The following is a 15,434-nucleotide window of genomic DNA, read 5'->3' on the forward strand; positions in this document are numbered from 1 at the left end:
TTGTAGCGGGCACAGGCTCTTTTTTTTAGAAGAAATATTTTTTATTTCACTTTTGTTTAGAGGAAAGCGTTCTTTATTTGAGGGGCACGGGATGCCATGTCCTATGCCCATCCAGTTTACTATTCTCTTTATTGGGCCAACTTTTGGTACTATAAAAAGAATTCTTTATTGATCCTAAAAATAAAATTAGTAGTACCACCTCACAAATATACACAGGATCCCACTAATTTATATATGGCCTCAAATAGACAACCAACAAGCCTCTTTGAAAATAATAAAAATTGCGGGTGAAGTGTAGCTATAATCTGGCAATGATGGAAATAAACAAAACAAAGGGTCAGGTGTGGGTATAATTCGACAATGACTTATCCAGTAAAGAAGGAGGCGACGTGAGGAAAGTTTAGAGATCATAACAGCAGAGTCAGTGCTTGAATGAACTAGGTTAGTACAATCTTAAACCACGTGTTATATTTTTTCCCTTTACGACGTACGACCCTTTTGTTAGTTTACATAAGTCTCCCCGCTTATTCGGTGACCCGATCGCCGTTTTGCTGAGGGATGAGGATCCTATGATGTACGCCACCTTGCCGTTCCGTCACTGACAAATGCGCCCAGCTCACGGCAGACGAGCGGCCTGCTCTGCTGAGACGTAGGCAGTGCAAGTAGTCCTGGCCATCTCAGGTCCGGCCCTGTCGGCCCACCCAGGCCTGACCCTAAAATCCAGGGCCTAGGCCCGATGGGCTTGCCCATGGGCCAGGCTTGGGCCTGAATTTTGAGCCCACCAGTAGGGCCTGGATGGGCTTGGGCTTGGCATATTGACATTTTAAGGAAGAGGCCCGGCCCATGGCCCTAAGCCCTAAGGGCTTTTTAGGGCTTTTTACTAGATGGGCCGGGCTTGGGCTTGACAAGTAGGCCTAGTGATAGGGCTTGGGAGGGCCTGGGCCTCAGTTTTCTGCCGTGGGCTTTTTCAGGCCCGGCCCATGGCGAGATATAAGTGCGAGTGCACGTCGCGCCATAGCACTTCGTTTAAACTAACACGAGTGTAGTGGCAACTACTAGTTTTATAAGATCTGTTCTCATCATTATTTCTATGCTACGAGAGGCATCGATCCATGTGGAGCTATTCCCCATTTTTCTTTCTACTGTGTTCATCCGTGGATCCCTTCGTGGATCTGACTACGACTTCCAGAGCGCGCCGCCGCGGCTCTGTCCCGCCGCCGCCGCCGCCACCACCTCCACTGCCACCGCCGCCTCCGCCGGTCGGAAGCAGGCCCCGACGCCTCCCGGACCTTAATCCTCAGCCGGCAGCAGTAGGGACCACCGCCTCCACCGAGCTCCATAGCGCGCTCTCACTCGCCCGCCTCTGGATTTAAGGGGAAAAGAGAGCCACCAAGATTCTCCTTAATTCCACTGCCGTTGACTAGCAGCATCCCTCTCACCCCAGGTTAGATCTTTCCTCATAGCTCTCCTTTTAGTCCATCGAATGGATTTTGTCTAAAGTCCATGCATGTTTGATATCGTCACTGCTCTGTGTTACTGCCGGGTCTGCACTTGACGACCTCTCTACATATGCTTAATTACCATGTCAATCTTTGCTGTATGAGCTGGAAGAAAAACGTTCATCCCAAACTATCCCGGTGTCCCTCTTTTCTTTTTTACTGATTTTGAGATAGCTAACCGCGCATGCTGAACGGTCCAAAATACTTGTCTTTTTTTTTTTGAGAATCCAAAATACTTGTCTTCGATTTGTCTAGATACATCTGTATCTATGCACATTTTAGCGTTAGGTACATCCATATCTGGACAAATCTAAGACAAATAATTTGGGACGGAGGTTATATTTCAGATCTTATTTGTGCAATAAGGAGAAGATGTTAAAGTGATCAGGAGTCTGTAATGCTAGCTTATTCGAACTGTAAAATATAAAGATACAAGTTTTATTTCTTTCTGCAACAGCATGGACAGTGAGAATTCGGAGCCACTGGTTATGCCGCTCAATTTATTACGAGAAATTACAGATGGTTTCTCCGAGGAGCGGAAGCTTGGTAGCGGTTCGTATGGAAAAGTTTACTTGGTAAGATTATGATGTGCATGGCTTCCTTACATCAGCAATATACAACTATCATCTTTTTGACGAAGAGGTATATAATTTCAGTGATCTAGTCTTTAGTAGAAACCGTGTATGTGTGCATGTGTCTGCAAGTTGTATATTTTATCTACATATGACATTTAGGCTGGGTTTCACTATCCACCAATAAACATAATAAACATCAATAAAATCTGCATCAGGTTCAGTTCAGCATTAGGATTTTTTGCCGCCTATCACTGACAAAATCATAATTAGAAGTTCCAGGCCTCCAGTGCGTGAGGAGCCCAGAGATAATGCAAATTAGCGGCAAACACAAAGGCTTCACAAACATACAACGGCACATAGGGCTGCAAAGATATATCCCCATAACCATTTGCGAACCCAGCTTCCTTCAGAAGGATTTTCACTCAGTTTGTATCATCCCCTTCATCTTCAAGTCGAGCAGCCCTCAGCAACATTGGACCCTGGGAGTAAACTTGGTTGACCACCAGCCCCGTTCTGTAGACGAGCAGTTCCTGCAACACAGAAGGAAGCTATATTTATTTCTCTACTAATATTGTTAATGATTAACTCACATACTGTCATGTAACAGTAAATGATTTGGGTCACCACCTTCGAGCATAGCACTTTCTGCTTTATTATGCGAACAGGAAATTAAACCATGTAAATTCGTGGGTAGGGGATGCATCCAAATGGGGAAAATATTGCTGTGAAGATGCTCTATGATATGCCGGGACTTGACGATGAGCAATTTCAGAATGAGTTTAAAAATCTTACAAGGCTCCGACACCAAAATATTGTGCGGTTAGTTGGCTATTGCCATGATATTCAGGAAGTACAAGTACAGCATGAAGGAAAATTAGTTCTTGCTGAAAAGACGCATAGGGCGCTTTGCTTGGAGTATATGTCTAATGGAAGCCTTGAAAAGTATATTTCTGGTAATGATGATGTTCTCCCTGCTTTTGTTATCATGTTAAGGTATCACTATTAAAATTAACATCTTGAGAATTATCCTTATTCGGTGCTGCAGATGAATGTGATAGATATAATTGGCTGGAAGGCTATCGAATGATCAAGGGGATTTGCCAGGGTTTAAATTACCTCCACAATGAATTAAACCCTCCTATTTATCATTTGGATTTAAAGCCAGCCAATGTTTTGCTAGACAAGAATATGGTTCCCAGAATTGCAGATTTTGGGATGTCAAGGCTCTTTGGAGATGAACAGACACGAGCTACACAAAGTTTATTAGGAACAATGTAAGCATTATTCATGTGAATGAATTGAGAAGGTAAGTTATTTTGGATCAGATGTATAGCATTGGTAACTTTTTTTATATGATGCAGTGGGTACTTACCGCCAGAATACATAAAAAAAAATTTAGTCTCAAGTAAGTTCGACATATTCAGCTTGGGTGTTGTAATTATAAAGATAATGGCAGGACGCACTGGCTACTTCAATAGCGCTGATATGTCTTCACAGGAATTCACTAAGCTTGTAAGACTTTGTCTTTATCGAGACCATGTGTATGTATTTCATAAGTAATACTTATATTACCCTTTTTCCTTTGTTGCTCTAAATCTGTAGGTGCAGGAAAACTGGACTAATAGACTACTTGAAACATCAAATCGGAGGAATGCATATTCTGAGCAAGTAAAGATATGCATTGAAATTGGTTTAAGTTGCGTGCAGGAAGATCGACACAAAAGGCCAACTATACAGGATATCGTCGATAGACTGAATGAGACAGAAACTAAATGTACTTCCGCGGCAAGAAAGGACTGGCTGTTGATTTTTCAGGTATGAACTGGTTGCTGTTGACAAAATTTCTTTTCTTAAACTATGCTCTTGTCCTGTTTGCCTATGGAATGAAACCAAGGGTCTTTATGTGGTGCGCCACAGAAGTATTATGCTAATGGCCATGAATTTTCTTAGCTTGAATCAGTCATAATCTATTTTATACAGACCCAATCTCTGGAGTATTATTTTTCAAGAAAACGCAAAGCTTTGCGTTTCTTGCATTGAAAAGTAAGAAGTTCAGTTACAAACGTCCGAGGACACGCAGGTTACAGCGTGATTAGTGTACGTCCCAGGTTTGTGGCAGTACAAGCCGGAGGCCAGGTGCCCCAGCAGCCGTCCAAGAGCAGGGCCTCGTCCTTGATCCTATCGAGTAGCGTGTTTAATGGATGGTGTTGCGTTGCGAAGACGCAACTGTTCCTGTGTTTTCAAACCATCCAAGGCACAAGCAGCGCAACAAATTTCAGGGCTTTGTGAAGGCTCGGCAGCGTGTTCTCCCTGGCATGCTTCCACTAGTCCATAAGGGAGGGCTCGCAGTTGGGGATCAGGGATGGAATGCGCAGCCAGGCCAGGACACCTTGTGCCATGCCTGGCGAGCGAAGGGGCATTCGAGCAGCAAGTGTCAGAGCGTTTCCGGCTCTTGGTCGCATAGGAGACAGCGGGGGTGATGTTGCAGTCCATGTCGAGCCAGCCTCTCGGCAGTCCAGCATCGGTCTTGGTTGGCCAGCCAGTGGTGCCCAACTCTTCCAGATGAGCTTCCAGGAGTAGCAAGTCGTCGATCCATGGAATGTGGCCAAGTAGCAGGATTGTGCGGAGTAGGTGCCGCTCGCCGTCCATTTTTAGATCAGCTGGTCCAGGGCGGGGAGAGCACTGTGTGCTGCATGACCTGCCATAGCTGCAGGTACTGACCAATCTCGTGCAAGCCTAGGTTGCCGTGAATGTTGCGTGCCCAGGAGTTGCCATTCAGTCCATTCGCCATGTTTCTCGCCGTGCGCCGTCGCTTGGGGATGCAGTCGTAGAGGTTGGGCAGGAGTTCGCGGACGGACTGGCCATTGATCCACCGGTCCTCCCAGAGCAAGGCGGTCAGTCCATTCCTTCATGGATATGGATGCCTAGAACTACCTCGGCATCCCCTTGTCCACGCGCCGTTCATCAGCCGCCTAGCTGCAGCCCATGGTCGACTCGGTCGCCGCATGCCTCCCAACTTGGAAGGCCTGGCTGATGACCAAAACCGGGCGCCTGGCACTGGTAAAATCGGTCCTGTGCGCTATCCCGGTGCACCAACTAGAAGACTATCAAGCAGCTCGAGAAGATTCAGCGCGGATTCCTCTGTGCCGGGCGCGCCGCTGCCATCTCTACTATTATCTCTATTGTTAAAGGGGAGTTGGTACGTTCTCCTCACCTCCCACCACCCACTCCACACTGGTTTTTCCTCCCTCCCACTAAAAATCGAATTGATTCGCTCCACCCTCCCCGTTGGTTTTTCCCCGTCTACCCTACCTTGGTTTTTCCTCTCCACCCCCCCCCCCCCCCCCCCGCGGGGGGTTTGGAATCATCTAAACCAAGTTGGCACTTACCTTTTCTGGCTTATTGGAAACCATGTCCTGCATTAACTCAATTCTTACCAAAACCATGTCCTGCATTAATTTGATCAAATAAAATCTTACCAAAGTCTCAACGAAATCAAAATTTTCTTGCCTTCTACCTATACCTAAATCAAATCAAATCTTAACAAAATAAAAACTTTTATTGTCTTCCCCTACCCATACTCAAATCAAATTAAATCTTACCAAATTCTAGAATATGGTGGGTGTAAAGTATATGTCGGACACGATTGATATTGAAACACTAGAATATGTATGCCCCGTTGCAACAGACGGGCAATTAACTAGTTATTATTACGATGTTGTGTGTGTGTTAAGAGATAGGCCCACGAGGCACATGTTTATGGATAACAACGAAGAAGGTTTTTCTTTAAAAAACGAAAAAAGAAGGGAAACCAAAGGATTCTAGAAATAAGAAAGAAGAAATTCACAAGTCTGTAATTGCATCAAAATGATTCCTTTAATCAAGTTAGCACAAAAGAGCAGAACATAGTCAATTACCACTTTCATCTGAACAAATGCTTATCAAAGTATGCTGGTCTGCCGAATAGCTTTTGTATGACTCTGCATGACTGCCTGTAGTTCTGTCTTTAATTGTTGCCTTCTAGATTGTTGAAGCCTATTACTGCAAAAATACTTTATTTTTAAGCCTATTACTCGTCCAGGATAGTTTAAGCGATGCGACTCAATTTGTAAACATATATAACCCCAATCATCAACAAGCAACTCTGTCAAAAAGAAATGAACCTCATATTACAATATGGCATGATAACATGGTCCTGTAACTAGTTTGCTTAGCATTGTAGCTTTATTTATGATTGTGTCTTATTTCAGGAGGCGAATAGGAACACTTTTCCTCAGTATGCTCAAGATCGGAATGATCGACACGCTCAGCAAACATACCATGGATCCACCTTTAATCAGTATGCTCAGTTTAGTTTTTGAATCTCTGTTATTTACCAGCCATCTAGTCAAATATGTTATCAACATGGAAAGATGACCTATGTTCTTGCCTGACACTACCTTGCAGGGACATATCAGCTACTACTCACTCTAATTGTGTTGAAGAAAATGCTGGTCCTGGAGAAGTAAGATTGGGTGATGACTCGCAGTTCTTTAGTAAGCTAAGGCACTTAGCTGATGGTAAATAAATAACTAAATTTTTAACTAGAAAATATTCAAGATCATATCTATTGATATATACATACTTTTTACCTAGGCGATCCATTACCTGGTATTGAGAGATTTCAAATTACTGGGCATCCTAGACTAGGCTTTACTTTAACAGCATGTGGTTTCCCTACAAATGGTACTACACGTGGTTATTTCCAGGTATGTTGTGTTTTGACTCTGGCTTGTGATTCTTTTATCTTTGCTGTGAATTTTCAAATTCTGCAATAAATGGATGATAAACCTTTCACATGGGATGTTATTTTCAGTGGGTTCGCTATCTTGAAGATGGCACCAGGCGACCTATTGAAGGTAAAGAAGGGAATTTGCCCTACAATCCATGTGATAATTTTCAGAGGGAAGTAATTGTGCTGACTAGTTCTTATGTTCTGCAATTCAGGTGCTACGAGGCATGACTATGTGGTTACTGCAGATGATGTTGGCACGCTTCTAGCTGTAGACTACACTCCTGTGGATGACAATTACCTTCAGGTTGTTAAGAAGTATATTTTGGGGGCAATTTCGTGTTGCAGACTGCAAGACCATGTGGTCAATCAAAGTACAGTTTTGTGTGGTGCTCAAGTTCCGAAGTTACCAAACACATTATAGAAACACATTTGTTTGCAAAAAAGTTCGTCCAAGGAGCCACCTAGGAACTACACTCTTTCTCCCAAGTGACAACCGAGACACATTTGCACTATTTTGTTGAAAATAACGAAAGCTAATGGAAGTGGGATTTTCTGCAGCACATTAAGAAAAACTGAACCTACACAAAACTATTTTCTGAACCTGGTTTTGTTTGGCAACTTTGGTAAAGTGCAGTTCACTATAAAATTTGATCAAGCTGACTATAGAGGCCAGTTCTCCTCACTTACTCAAATGAAGTGCTGGCCTTGGAAGCTGAAATATTCGCATTTTATACCACTATCTTAATTTAAACCTGATTTTCCACCCTTGAAGCATTTTGTGGCTTCTCTTGTTATTTGTATATATACTTGCCAAGTCTCTCCCTTCCACTCTTACAGACTAGTTTGGGTAGTTTTAACATTCTTGGTATCCTGATGATGTTGTTCTTTGTTCACCATTTATTGCATCAGTATCTGAACCACAGCCCGCTGAACAGCTTGTAAAGCACAACCCTGTCCTTCAAAATGCCATTTCTTGATTTGTAAAGGCGTAAGCCCAGAACTGTCTGAGTTATTTAGTAAAACATGTTTAGGTGTGTGTTTCTTGGTCTTGTATTTTTTTAAAATGATATTTCACGCGGAAGTTAACCTTGCTAATTTTTATTGACTTTTTTGTTCAATCGTATTGAAATGAAATTTTGTACACCACTGACACATGAATTTGCTATAGGGTGATTTGGTGATGCAGTTTGCTAACACTGAGAGCAAGATAACCTGTGGTAAGTTCATGATGTATATGTCATCACCGCTTTTGGATCCTTGCAAGCATAAATTGCAATGTTATTGTCATGATCTGCTCTATTAATATTGGATCAACATTGTAATTGATGTGTTTCACTTTTATAGTTTGACTTTTACAAATGTCTAGTTCACTACTTCCTTTGTTCCATAATTCTTGTCGTGGTTTTAGTTCAAATTGGAACTAAAACCACGACAAGAATTATGGAACGGAGGGAGCACTACTTGCTAGTCCCTTGTATCTTGTTAGTAAAGTGGAAGGTTCATCTAATCCCTCAATAGCATTAAACTAATGTAAATTAGCCATATACAACATTTTAGCTCTTTCTACTGTTGCATATTTACCTCTATACATACTTCCTCCCAACATAGGGCTGTGATAAATTGACAGTAATTTTTCAAATAACACTAATTTAGACATATTCAAATTCCTGTGCACCATTTGTTTATTTAAAGAAAGAAAAATTGAATGAGCGCCGTTGTAATGGTACATGCTTGTGGGAAAACCACATTTTATTAGAAGATGAGTTACAGACTTGTGGCCATCTGATAGATAGACATGGATGTCTGTGTTAAATATTTCGAATTGGGAGTCTGGTAGGAGACTAGGAGCACATCAGAAGAACATGAAGAAGATGACAATGCTTGTTTACCCATATAGTAGACCAAGGTCTAAAAAAAGGGCATGAATGACTAGGAAAGTTAGTGAACTTACGTCTTTACCTTGTCACACATGATGATGCGCGGTTTCACTCTTTGGGTTTTATAGAAAATTATGATTTATAATAAGCACTATTTATTTAACATTTTGTGCCTGTGAAATGTTGAGGTACGGTGAACACACTTGTAAGCTTTCCTTAATTTAATGCACTAGTGTTTGGATAGCTCTGCACCTCATTTACACTTCTTCATTTTCTTAGAATTATTCAAGTTTCAATCTTATTGTGCAGATCCAGGTATGCAGAATGACATCAATATATTTATTTCGAGGGGGAGAGCGAACTTTGTTGTTTTTGTCCTGGTATGTCTTGAAGTACTTATTACCCATCAATCTGTCTGAACTCTGTGCTAACAAAGTAAAATTCTGTTGGTATTTGGGGGAAATATCTGGAATGCTCTATCACATTCTTGCTACAGCCTTCATGGATGAGTAGATATACATACGGGTGCGCCTTTCGGGGAAAACCCATACACACACTACACACATACACTCAGCCCAACAAATTCGCTCCACTCTGTAGTTAATGGAGTGTTCACTTGAACAGTCTATCACATTTTAAAGTTGTGCGTTGTTAATGTAACTTAAAACTTGTAACCCTCCAGATGCTTGCAATACTCTGCTGTTTCATTTGACGTCTGATAAACTAGACTTAGCACTTAAAGTAGAAGAAATGGTCCCCAATTTTCTAGCTTATTTTTAGGAGCTCGGACTTGAAGCAATTGCTCAAGGAAGGGTTGCGAGTAGGGCTGGCAAGAAAGAACGTCAACAGGATCTGTTAAAAACTGGCAGAAATCGGCTTGACCTGTTAGCTTGTTAACACTGCTTCTAGTGTATTAAGATGGTTATGCTCGGAATTGACTCTACTTAGTTTGATAACAAAAAGCTTCCAAATTAAGATTTTATCAAATCAAACTGCCTGAGTTTTGGAGGAAAGCTTGGTAGAATTGGTCAAAGCTCAAAGGGTATTGTAGCTGAAATTTGTTGGGAGAAGAAAATCCATAGTTTTAGGAAATTATATATAGGGACTTCCTTTTGAAGTAATTAAAAAAGAACCAAATTGTATTGCTAGAACTAGTGATCTGAGAAATTCCACTTGAATTAGATGATGAAGTCACTTAAAGTGTCTTTTCTATGCACCAACATTAACTTTTCATGCACCATAATTTGTGATACTGAGATAGGATATTACAAGATCATCATAACCCATTATGCTTACACCCAGTTCAGTTGACTGGCTTCTGCATGGTGTAATGTGCAGTTTTGTAACAATGCTGAACAAAAAAGTTCGATCTAATGATAAACCCAGAATTGCAGGCTGACATCTGCCTTGCTTCGCACAGCTTGGGTGTTATCCTGATGAATGGAAAAAGGCCACGTTAGTGCTTACACGAACTGGATATCAAATTAACTTCAGCCATAAGGATGAAGCCGTAATTGATGAAAATTATTCACGAAGTCTACAGGTACATTCTCCGACATGCACATTTATTCGCTTGGTATTTATGATTGCGCTGACAGATATTGTTTGATTTTTCTATGTGCATTTATTTGCAGACAGAAATTCCCATTGGACAAACTACCCAGTTTGTTTTAGTAACTTCCCACTGGGGTTCAAATGTACAATTTAGTACACAAGGAATAACTGGGCCCAATAATGAGGATAACGATGTTAGGTGCCAACTCACTTACTAACCCTTTTTGTTTAATGTATTTTCTTTTTTTCACAAATGGTGGAAATTCATAGATCTGATTGAATGATGCTTCTGCAGGCTGCGCGACATAATTGTATTGGTCATGAGAACTTTCCAGAATATGGTACTCCCCTCCTTTCCAAATTAGGCTGCACATAATATATTTTCTCTTTTGTTCATGTTACTACGCGCATTCCTCAGCTTCTCAATCCCGATGGAGAAAACCCAGGCCCACTGATCGTGGGAGGAGACCAGCCAATGCATGAAGCGCCGGTTACCAGGGACTTCTTTATCACCAAGGCCTACCCTATTTTGGTATGGGTGACTTTCCTGTATACTACTAGTATACTATGGCCAATCTTTTGTTCACTATTTATGACTGAACTGAATTTAATGCAGCCACCCAGACGCGACTGCATAGTGTTACAATATTGGTACCATGGAGTAGAACATTCTAAACCACCATAACACTAGGTTTGGGGTGAAAACTCTAGGTCCAATTTTCATTGGTTGAACCTGGCAATAACATCATTCACACGACAGTTTCTTTGTTAAAGGCATTGCGCGAAGTTTACTCGGATTCTTCTCCGTGGTGAAAATCCATGATCTGGACACAGTGGTTGGGTCCAGTGCGTTGTTCCTTTCCCAAAGGCGTCATTGAGTAACTATCCTGTTACATGGGGTTGGCATCGTTGATGGTTGCTGCTGTTGTTTGCTATAGCTGTTTTGTTGATCGCTTTTTTTTCTTGTAATAATTTGAGTATTTGACTATGTGCAACTTCGATATCTTGAGTAGCTCTTGAGTCGTGTTTTTCTTGGGGACTTTTTTTCTGAGTCGTATTGATGCATAGGCCGGATGTAATTGATATCTTCTTGATATTAATATATTAAGTATTTATTAATAAGCCACTGTATCACTATTGGTAGAAAATTTTAATCTGACCAACTTTAGTTTATATACTTGCGGTGCCACATCGCATTTGGCGCAGGCATCCACATATGAGGGGCTTTGGTTCGAAATATTAAGTGAGGCCTTTGTGCATATACAATTGTGAAATCACTTATTGTTTATATTTCATTTAGAAAATTTTATTTCTAACAACTAAACACTATGGGTCTCATAGGAATATATTAGAGGAGATGCTAGGTGTCAGGCGGCTGATCCTACCCACTGATTAGCCGGATCGCCAGCCGTTACATTTCCGCGAATCACCCACCAGAGCTCGGGTCTTCCCTATCCTCTTTCTCCTCCATCCTTGCAGCCTGGATCTTCTCCTATCCCCTCTTCAACACCCCTTACAGCACACAATCAGCCTAAGCACTGAAGCACACCCGTCACCAGACACAGCTTTGCCAGGGGCGGATCCAGGATTTGACATGAGGGGGCCGGGAAAAAAAACCACTCCACCACCTAAGACATCAAAATTGGGCGAAAGCAAGAGGGATTCAATGTGCGACCCAATTATTTTCCACTTGGCTCTAAGCAACGTTAGTGTGAACACAATTCAATGCATTGTGTCGCGCCGCAAAATATAAAATATCAAAAATAACAAGTCTCGGTAAGCAATTTATGTTTGACAACGAGAGAAGGATTCATTTCAACGAATAAAATTTAGATCCATGACTAGAAGCTCATCGAACAATTTGATAATCTAATAAGAAGAACCTCTCCACAAGCAATCTTTCAAAGAAAGTAATCTCCCGTTCAGAAAATAAAACATGTAATTAGTAGATTAATCAATTTTCCGTTATGAAGTAAACCAATCAACTACACTAAGGCTGCAGTCGGGAGTCCATCAGCAAAAGTGTAAAGTACGTAATACATTTAGATTTGAGTGAGGAATACATACCGTGATCAAGAAACTCGAATGGAGCCTGTACGTAATACTATTGACATATCGGCCGATTAACACCGGCGCCCATGGCTAGCACGGCTGCATCACGGTGATGTATTTATTTGGCGTTTGGCGACTGGCATCGCGGCGAGCGGCGGCGTGGTCGCATGGAATCGATCTAAATGACCTGCAGTCGCTCGCTAGGTCTTTTCGAGCCTAGGTCCAGTTGACAGCTAAATGGGTAAACAATGTGAGGGCATGGGCTCTTTTGGGCTTCGGCACGTACAGAACACAACAAACAATTGATTTTGGGCCGTATTAGTACTAATTAGCTATACTAGTAAAAGAGCCCGTGCGTTGCAACGGGAGAAAAAACATAACACACACTTTTAACTGAACAACCATCACTCAAGACCACAATAGGTCCATTTTCTTTATTTTGCGATGCATCATATTTGTGTTGCCGCTTATCATTCTTCTCACCCTCGCCGGTGATGGCCTTAGTGTTCACACAAATCAAAACGTGTTTGAATGTGGTTAATCCTAAGACGTCTCTCTCTCCCTCTCTCCTCCCTCTCCCTCTCTTTCTCTTTCGCTTTCTCTCACACTCGCGATGAGAAATCTGTTGTTTTTCCCTGCAATGTATTCAGAGGTATGCATGTGTAGTTCTCGATGTTTTCTTTTTCCTATATGACTATAGTGGGTGTTTATTTGCAATCCGAATCGCCGCCTGTACGAAAGAAAAATGGATCGTGCGCTATATTTACAAGTTTGCTTCCAAAACAATATCTAAAAAAATATTTAACAGGTAAAATTAACATCATATTCAGATTTCACACATTTTTTAATCAAATTTCATATATAACATGTTAAAATCGGAGTTACGGTTTAAAAGATACGTATAATTTAGAAAACCATTTGTTTGACTTAAATATCTTCCAAAATAGTATTTATAAATACTTAACAGGTTAAAATAATCTTATATTCATATTCTACATATTTTTCTAATGAAATTTCATATATAACATGTTTAAATCGGAGTTACGGTTAAAAAGATATGGATGGTTTAGAAAAGCATTTGTTTGACTTAAATATGATCCGCGGATGGAATACCTAAAAAGTTAAGTTTTTTTTTTGAAAAACTGTAAAATAACGGTTCGATGTGACTTAAATCTAGACTGCGGGTTGATTTCATGAAAATGCAAGGACTTTTTTGCAAAACAGTGCGACAGACGGGCGGAAACCCTACGTGCTTTATTATTAGGTAGAGATACGGTCATTAGCAATTGTATATATATGCAGATAGTTCCATGCGTTGAACGCTAAGGTTTTCACCTCTCGGCTGGCGATCTTGGCCGCCTTTGAGACCAGCTTGTTCCCTACCGTCGTCTACCTCTCTATCCGGGTTCGGGCTGACCTTAGGTGTGATCCTGCATCGCCGCTCAGCTTTGGCTAGGGTTCAAGGGGAAGACGAGCCGGTTTTCTAGGGTTTTGTAAGGAAGTCCCGAACCTCGTCAGATCTCGGGATAGTGTTCATGATGGCAACCGGCGGCACGTCAGGCTCTGCACCTATGGAGGATGTAGAGAAGATGATGGCTGAACTAGGGTTGCGGGAGTAAGATCTTGATGATGTCGCCTATGAGGAGATCGAGAAACCACCAGAGGCGGCTAGATGGATCGCAATTGGGAGAGTACACATTGATAAGCCCTACTCGCAGTACTGGTTCTATAGAAACATGCGATCGACATGGAACTTGGCACAGGAGGTGAAAATCAGGCCATTGGAGGAAAATCTGTACACCATGCAGTTTTCTTGCCTCGGGGACTGGGAACGCGTGATGCAAGAAGGACCTTGGAATTTCAGAGATAATGCTGTCATACTGGAACCATATGATGGGGTGACTAAACCATCGCTGGTTAACCTTGATTTTTTGAACATATGGATTCAGATCCATGACATACCAGATCGGTTTGCTCATCTAATAGGTCCTTTGGCAGCCAAGTGTGGTGAGGTTCTTTTCACAGAAACCCATTCAAACGATTTCACTGGGAATTTTTATCATGTTTGGGTGCGAATCAACGTCCAGAAACCCTTGAAAAATGCAGCTTCAATGGTCCGTGAGGGGAAGAGGCAAATCTACAGAGTCAAGTATGAACGTCTCCCCGATTGGTGTGCAGTTTGTGGCCACCTAGGTCATGTTTTTAAGGAGCATGGGAATGGCATCCCCCCCCCCCCCCCCCCCCCGCCCTAGTTTTCAAAGACATAAGAGCCTCCTGGTTTATGCGCCCTGGAAGGGGCCCGGGCCATGGTCAAGGTCGGCGCGGGGGACGTCGGGGAGGACGTACAGGTGGAAGAGGAGAAGCTGGACGAGCTCAAACTCAGATGTATGAGGAAGATGACCCAGCTGCAGTTGAGACAGATGTTGATATGACTGATCCAACCAGAAAGAGATTCGACAGATCGAAGAACAGTGCACTGGTGATACTTCCTTCAAATCCTCCTTTGCAGACACCAAAATCTGTAGCTTTGGGTGCGCCACCAGGCACGGTTGCACTGATTGTTGGCAACATGACAGGCCACAACGGGCCAAACCCAAGTGTTGTACCTCCTAGTCCTTCCAAGCCCGATCCAAAGAGAGCTAGGAAAGAAACTGCCACAGAGTCTATCTCGGCTAATGGGACTGACGCCTCCTCAAACATCAACGCATCAACGGCGGGCTCTGGACGGGAGCACTGCCGAGCATAATGAGTCTCCTGTTTTGGAACTGCCGCGGTGTGGGTAACCCCGCGACAGTTCACGAACTTCGCGAGCTAGCGAATAAAGTTACCCCAACTGTACTTTGTATCGCTGAGACTCAAATTGATAGGGTACGGGTTGAAAATTTAAAAGGAGTTTTAGGCTATAATAAGATTTATGCTGTAACAAGTGATGGTAGAAGGTGGCCTAGGAATTTTTTGGAATGATGAAATAAATTTGAGTGTTTTGGGTTACTCGAAGTATCACATGGATGCTATGGTTAATAATTTGGGTCCTTGTCCTTGGAGACTGACATGCATTTATGGAGAAGCCCAGGTGCATGAAAGACATAAAACATGGGATACA

The 15,434-nt window shown here is 42.2% G+C and overlaps 1 protein-coding gene across 2 annotated transcripts; it reads left to right on the forward strand.

Annotated features, from left to right (window-relative positions):
* Nucleotides 1-1,083: 1,083 nt before the first annotated feature.
* On the forward strand, nucleotides 1,084-11,401 carry LOC123047309 (cysteine-rich receptor-like protein kinase 6). Of its 2 annotated transcripts, none has more exons than XM_044470827.1 (18): nucleotides 1,084-1,444; nucleotides 1,957-2,074; nucleotides 2,769-3,027; nucleotides 3,120-3,348; nucleotides 3,436-3,586; nucleotides 3,677-3,889; nucleotides 6,325-6,422; nucleotides 6,521-6,633; nucleotides 6,710-6,822; nucleotides 6,930-6,972; nucleotides 7,061-7,152; nucleotides 8,017-8,065; nucleotides 9,035-9,105; nucleotides 10,146-10,268; nucleotides 10,360-10,478; nucleotides 10,575-10,620; nucleotides 10,698-10,811; nucleotides 10,896-11,401. In XM_044470827.1, exons 2-18 carry the CDS (start codon nucleotides 1,958-1,960, stop codon nucleotides 10,962-10,964), a joined length of 2,019 nt encoding a protein of 672 aa, XP_044326762.1. In that variant the 5' UTR covers nucleotides 1,084-1,444; nucleotide 1,957; the 3' UTR covers nucleotides 10,965-11,401. The 2 variants fall into 2 exon arrangements, with proteins under 2 accessions (XP_044326762.1, XP_044326763.1); XM_044470828.1 differs by having other exon boundaries at nucleotides 6,325-6,413.
* The last annotated feature ends 4,033 nt before the right edge of the window (nucleotides 11,402-15,434 follow it).

Source organism: Triticum aestivum, chromosome 2B, assembly GCF_018294505.1.
Source record: "Triticum aestivum cultivar Chinese Spring chromosome 2B, IWGSC CS RefSeq v2.1, whole genome shotgun sequence".
Taxonomy (NCBI): domain Eukaryota; kingdom Viridiplantae; phylum Streptophyta; class Magnoliopsida; order Poales; family Poaceae; genus Triticum; species Triticum aestivum.

Bases quoted from the DNA above. Each gene is read 5' to 3' on its own strand.
- LOC123047309 (XM_044470827.1), top strand. From the start codon at position 1,958: ATGGACAGTGAGAATTCGGAGCCACTGGTTATGCCGCTCAATTTATTA. The intron at 8,066-9,034 runs GTAAGTTCATGA...CTTATTGTGCAG, and splicing joins TGAGAGCAAGATAACCTGTG to ATCCAGGTATGCAGAATGAC. The intron at 10,621-10,697 runs GTACTCCCCTCC...CGCATTCCTCAG, and splicing joins TGAGAACTTTCCAGAATATG to CTTCTCAATCCCGATGGAGA.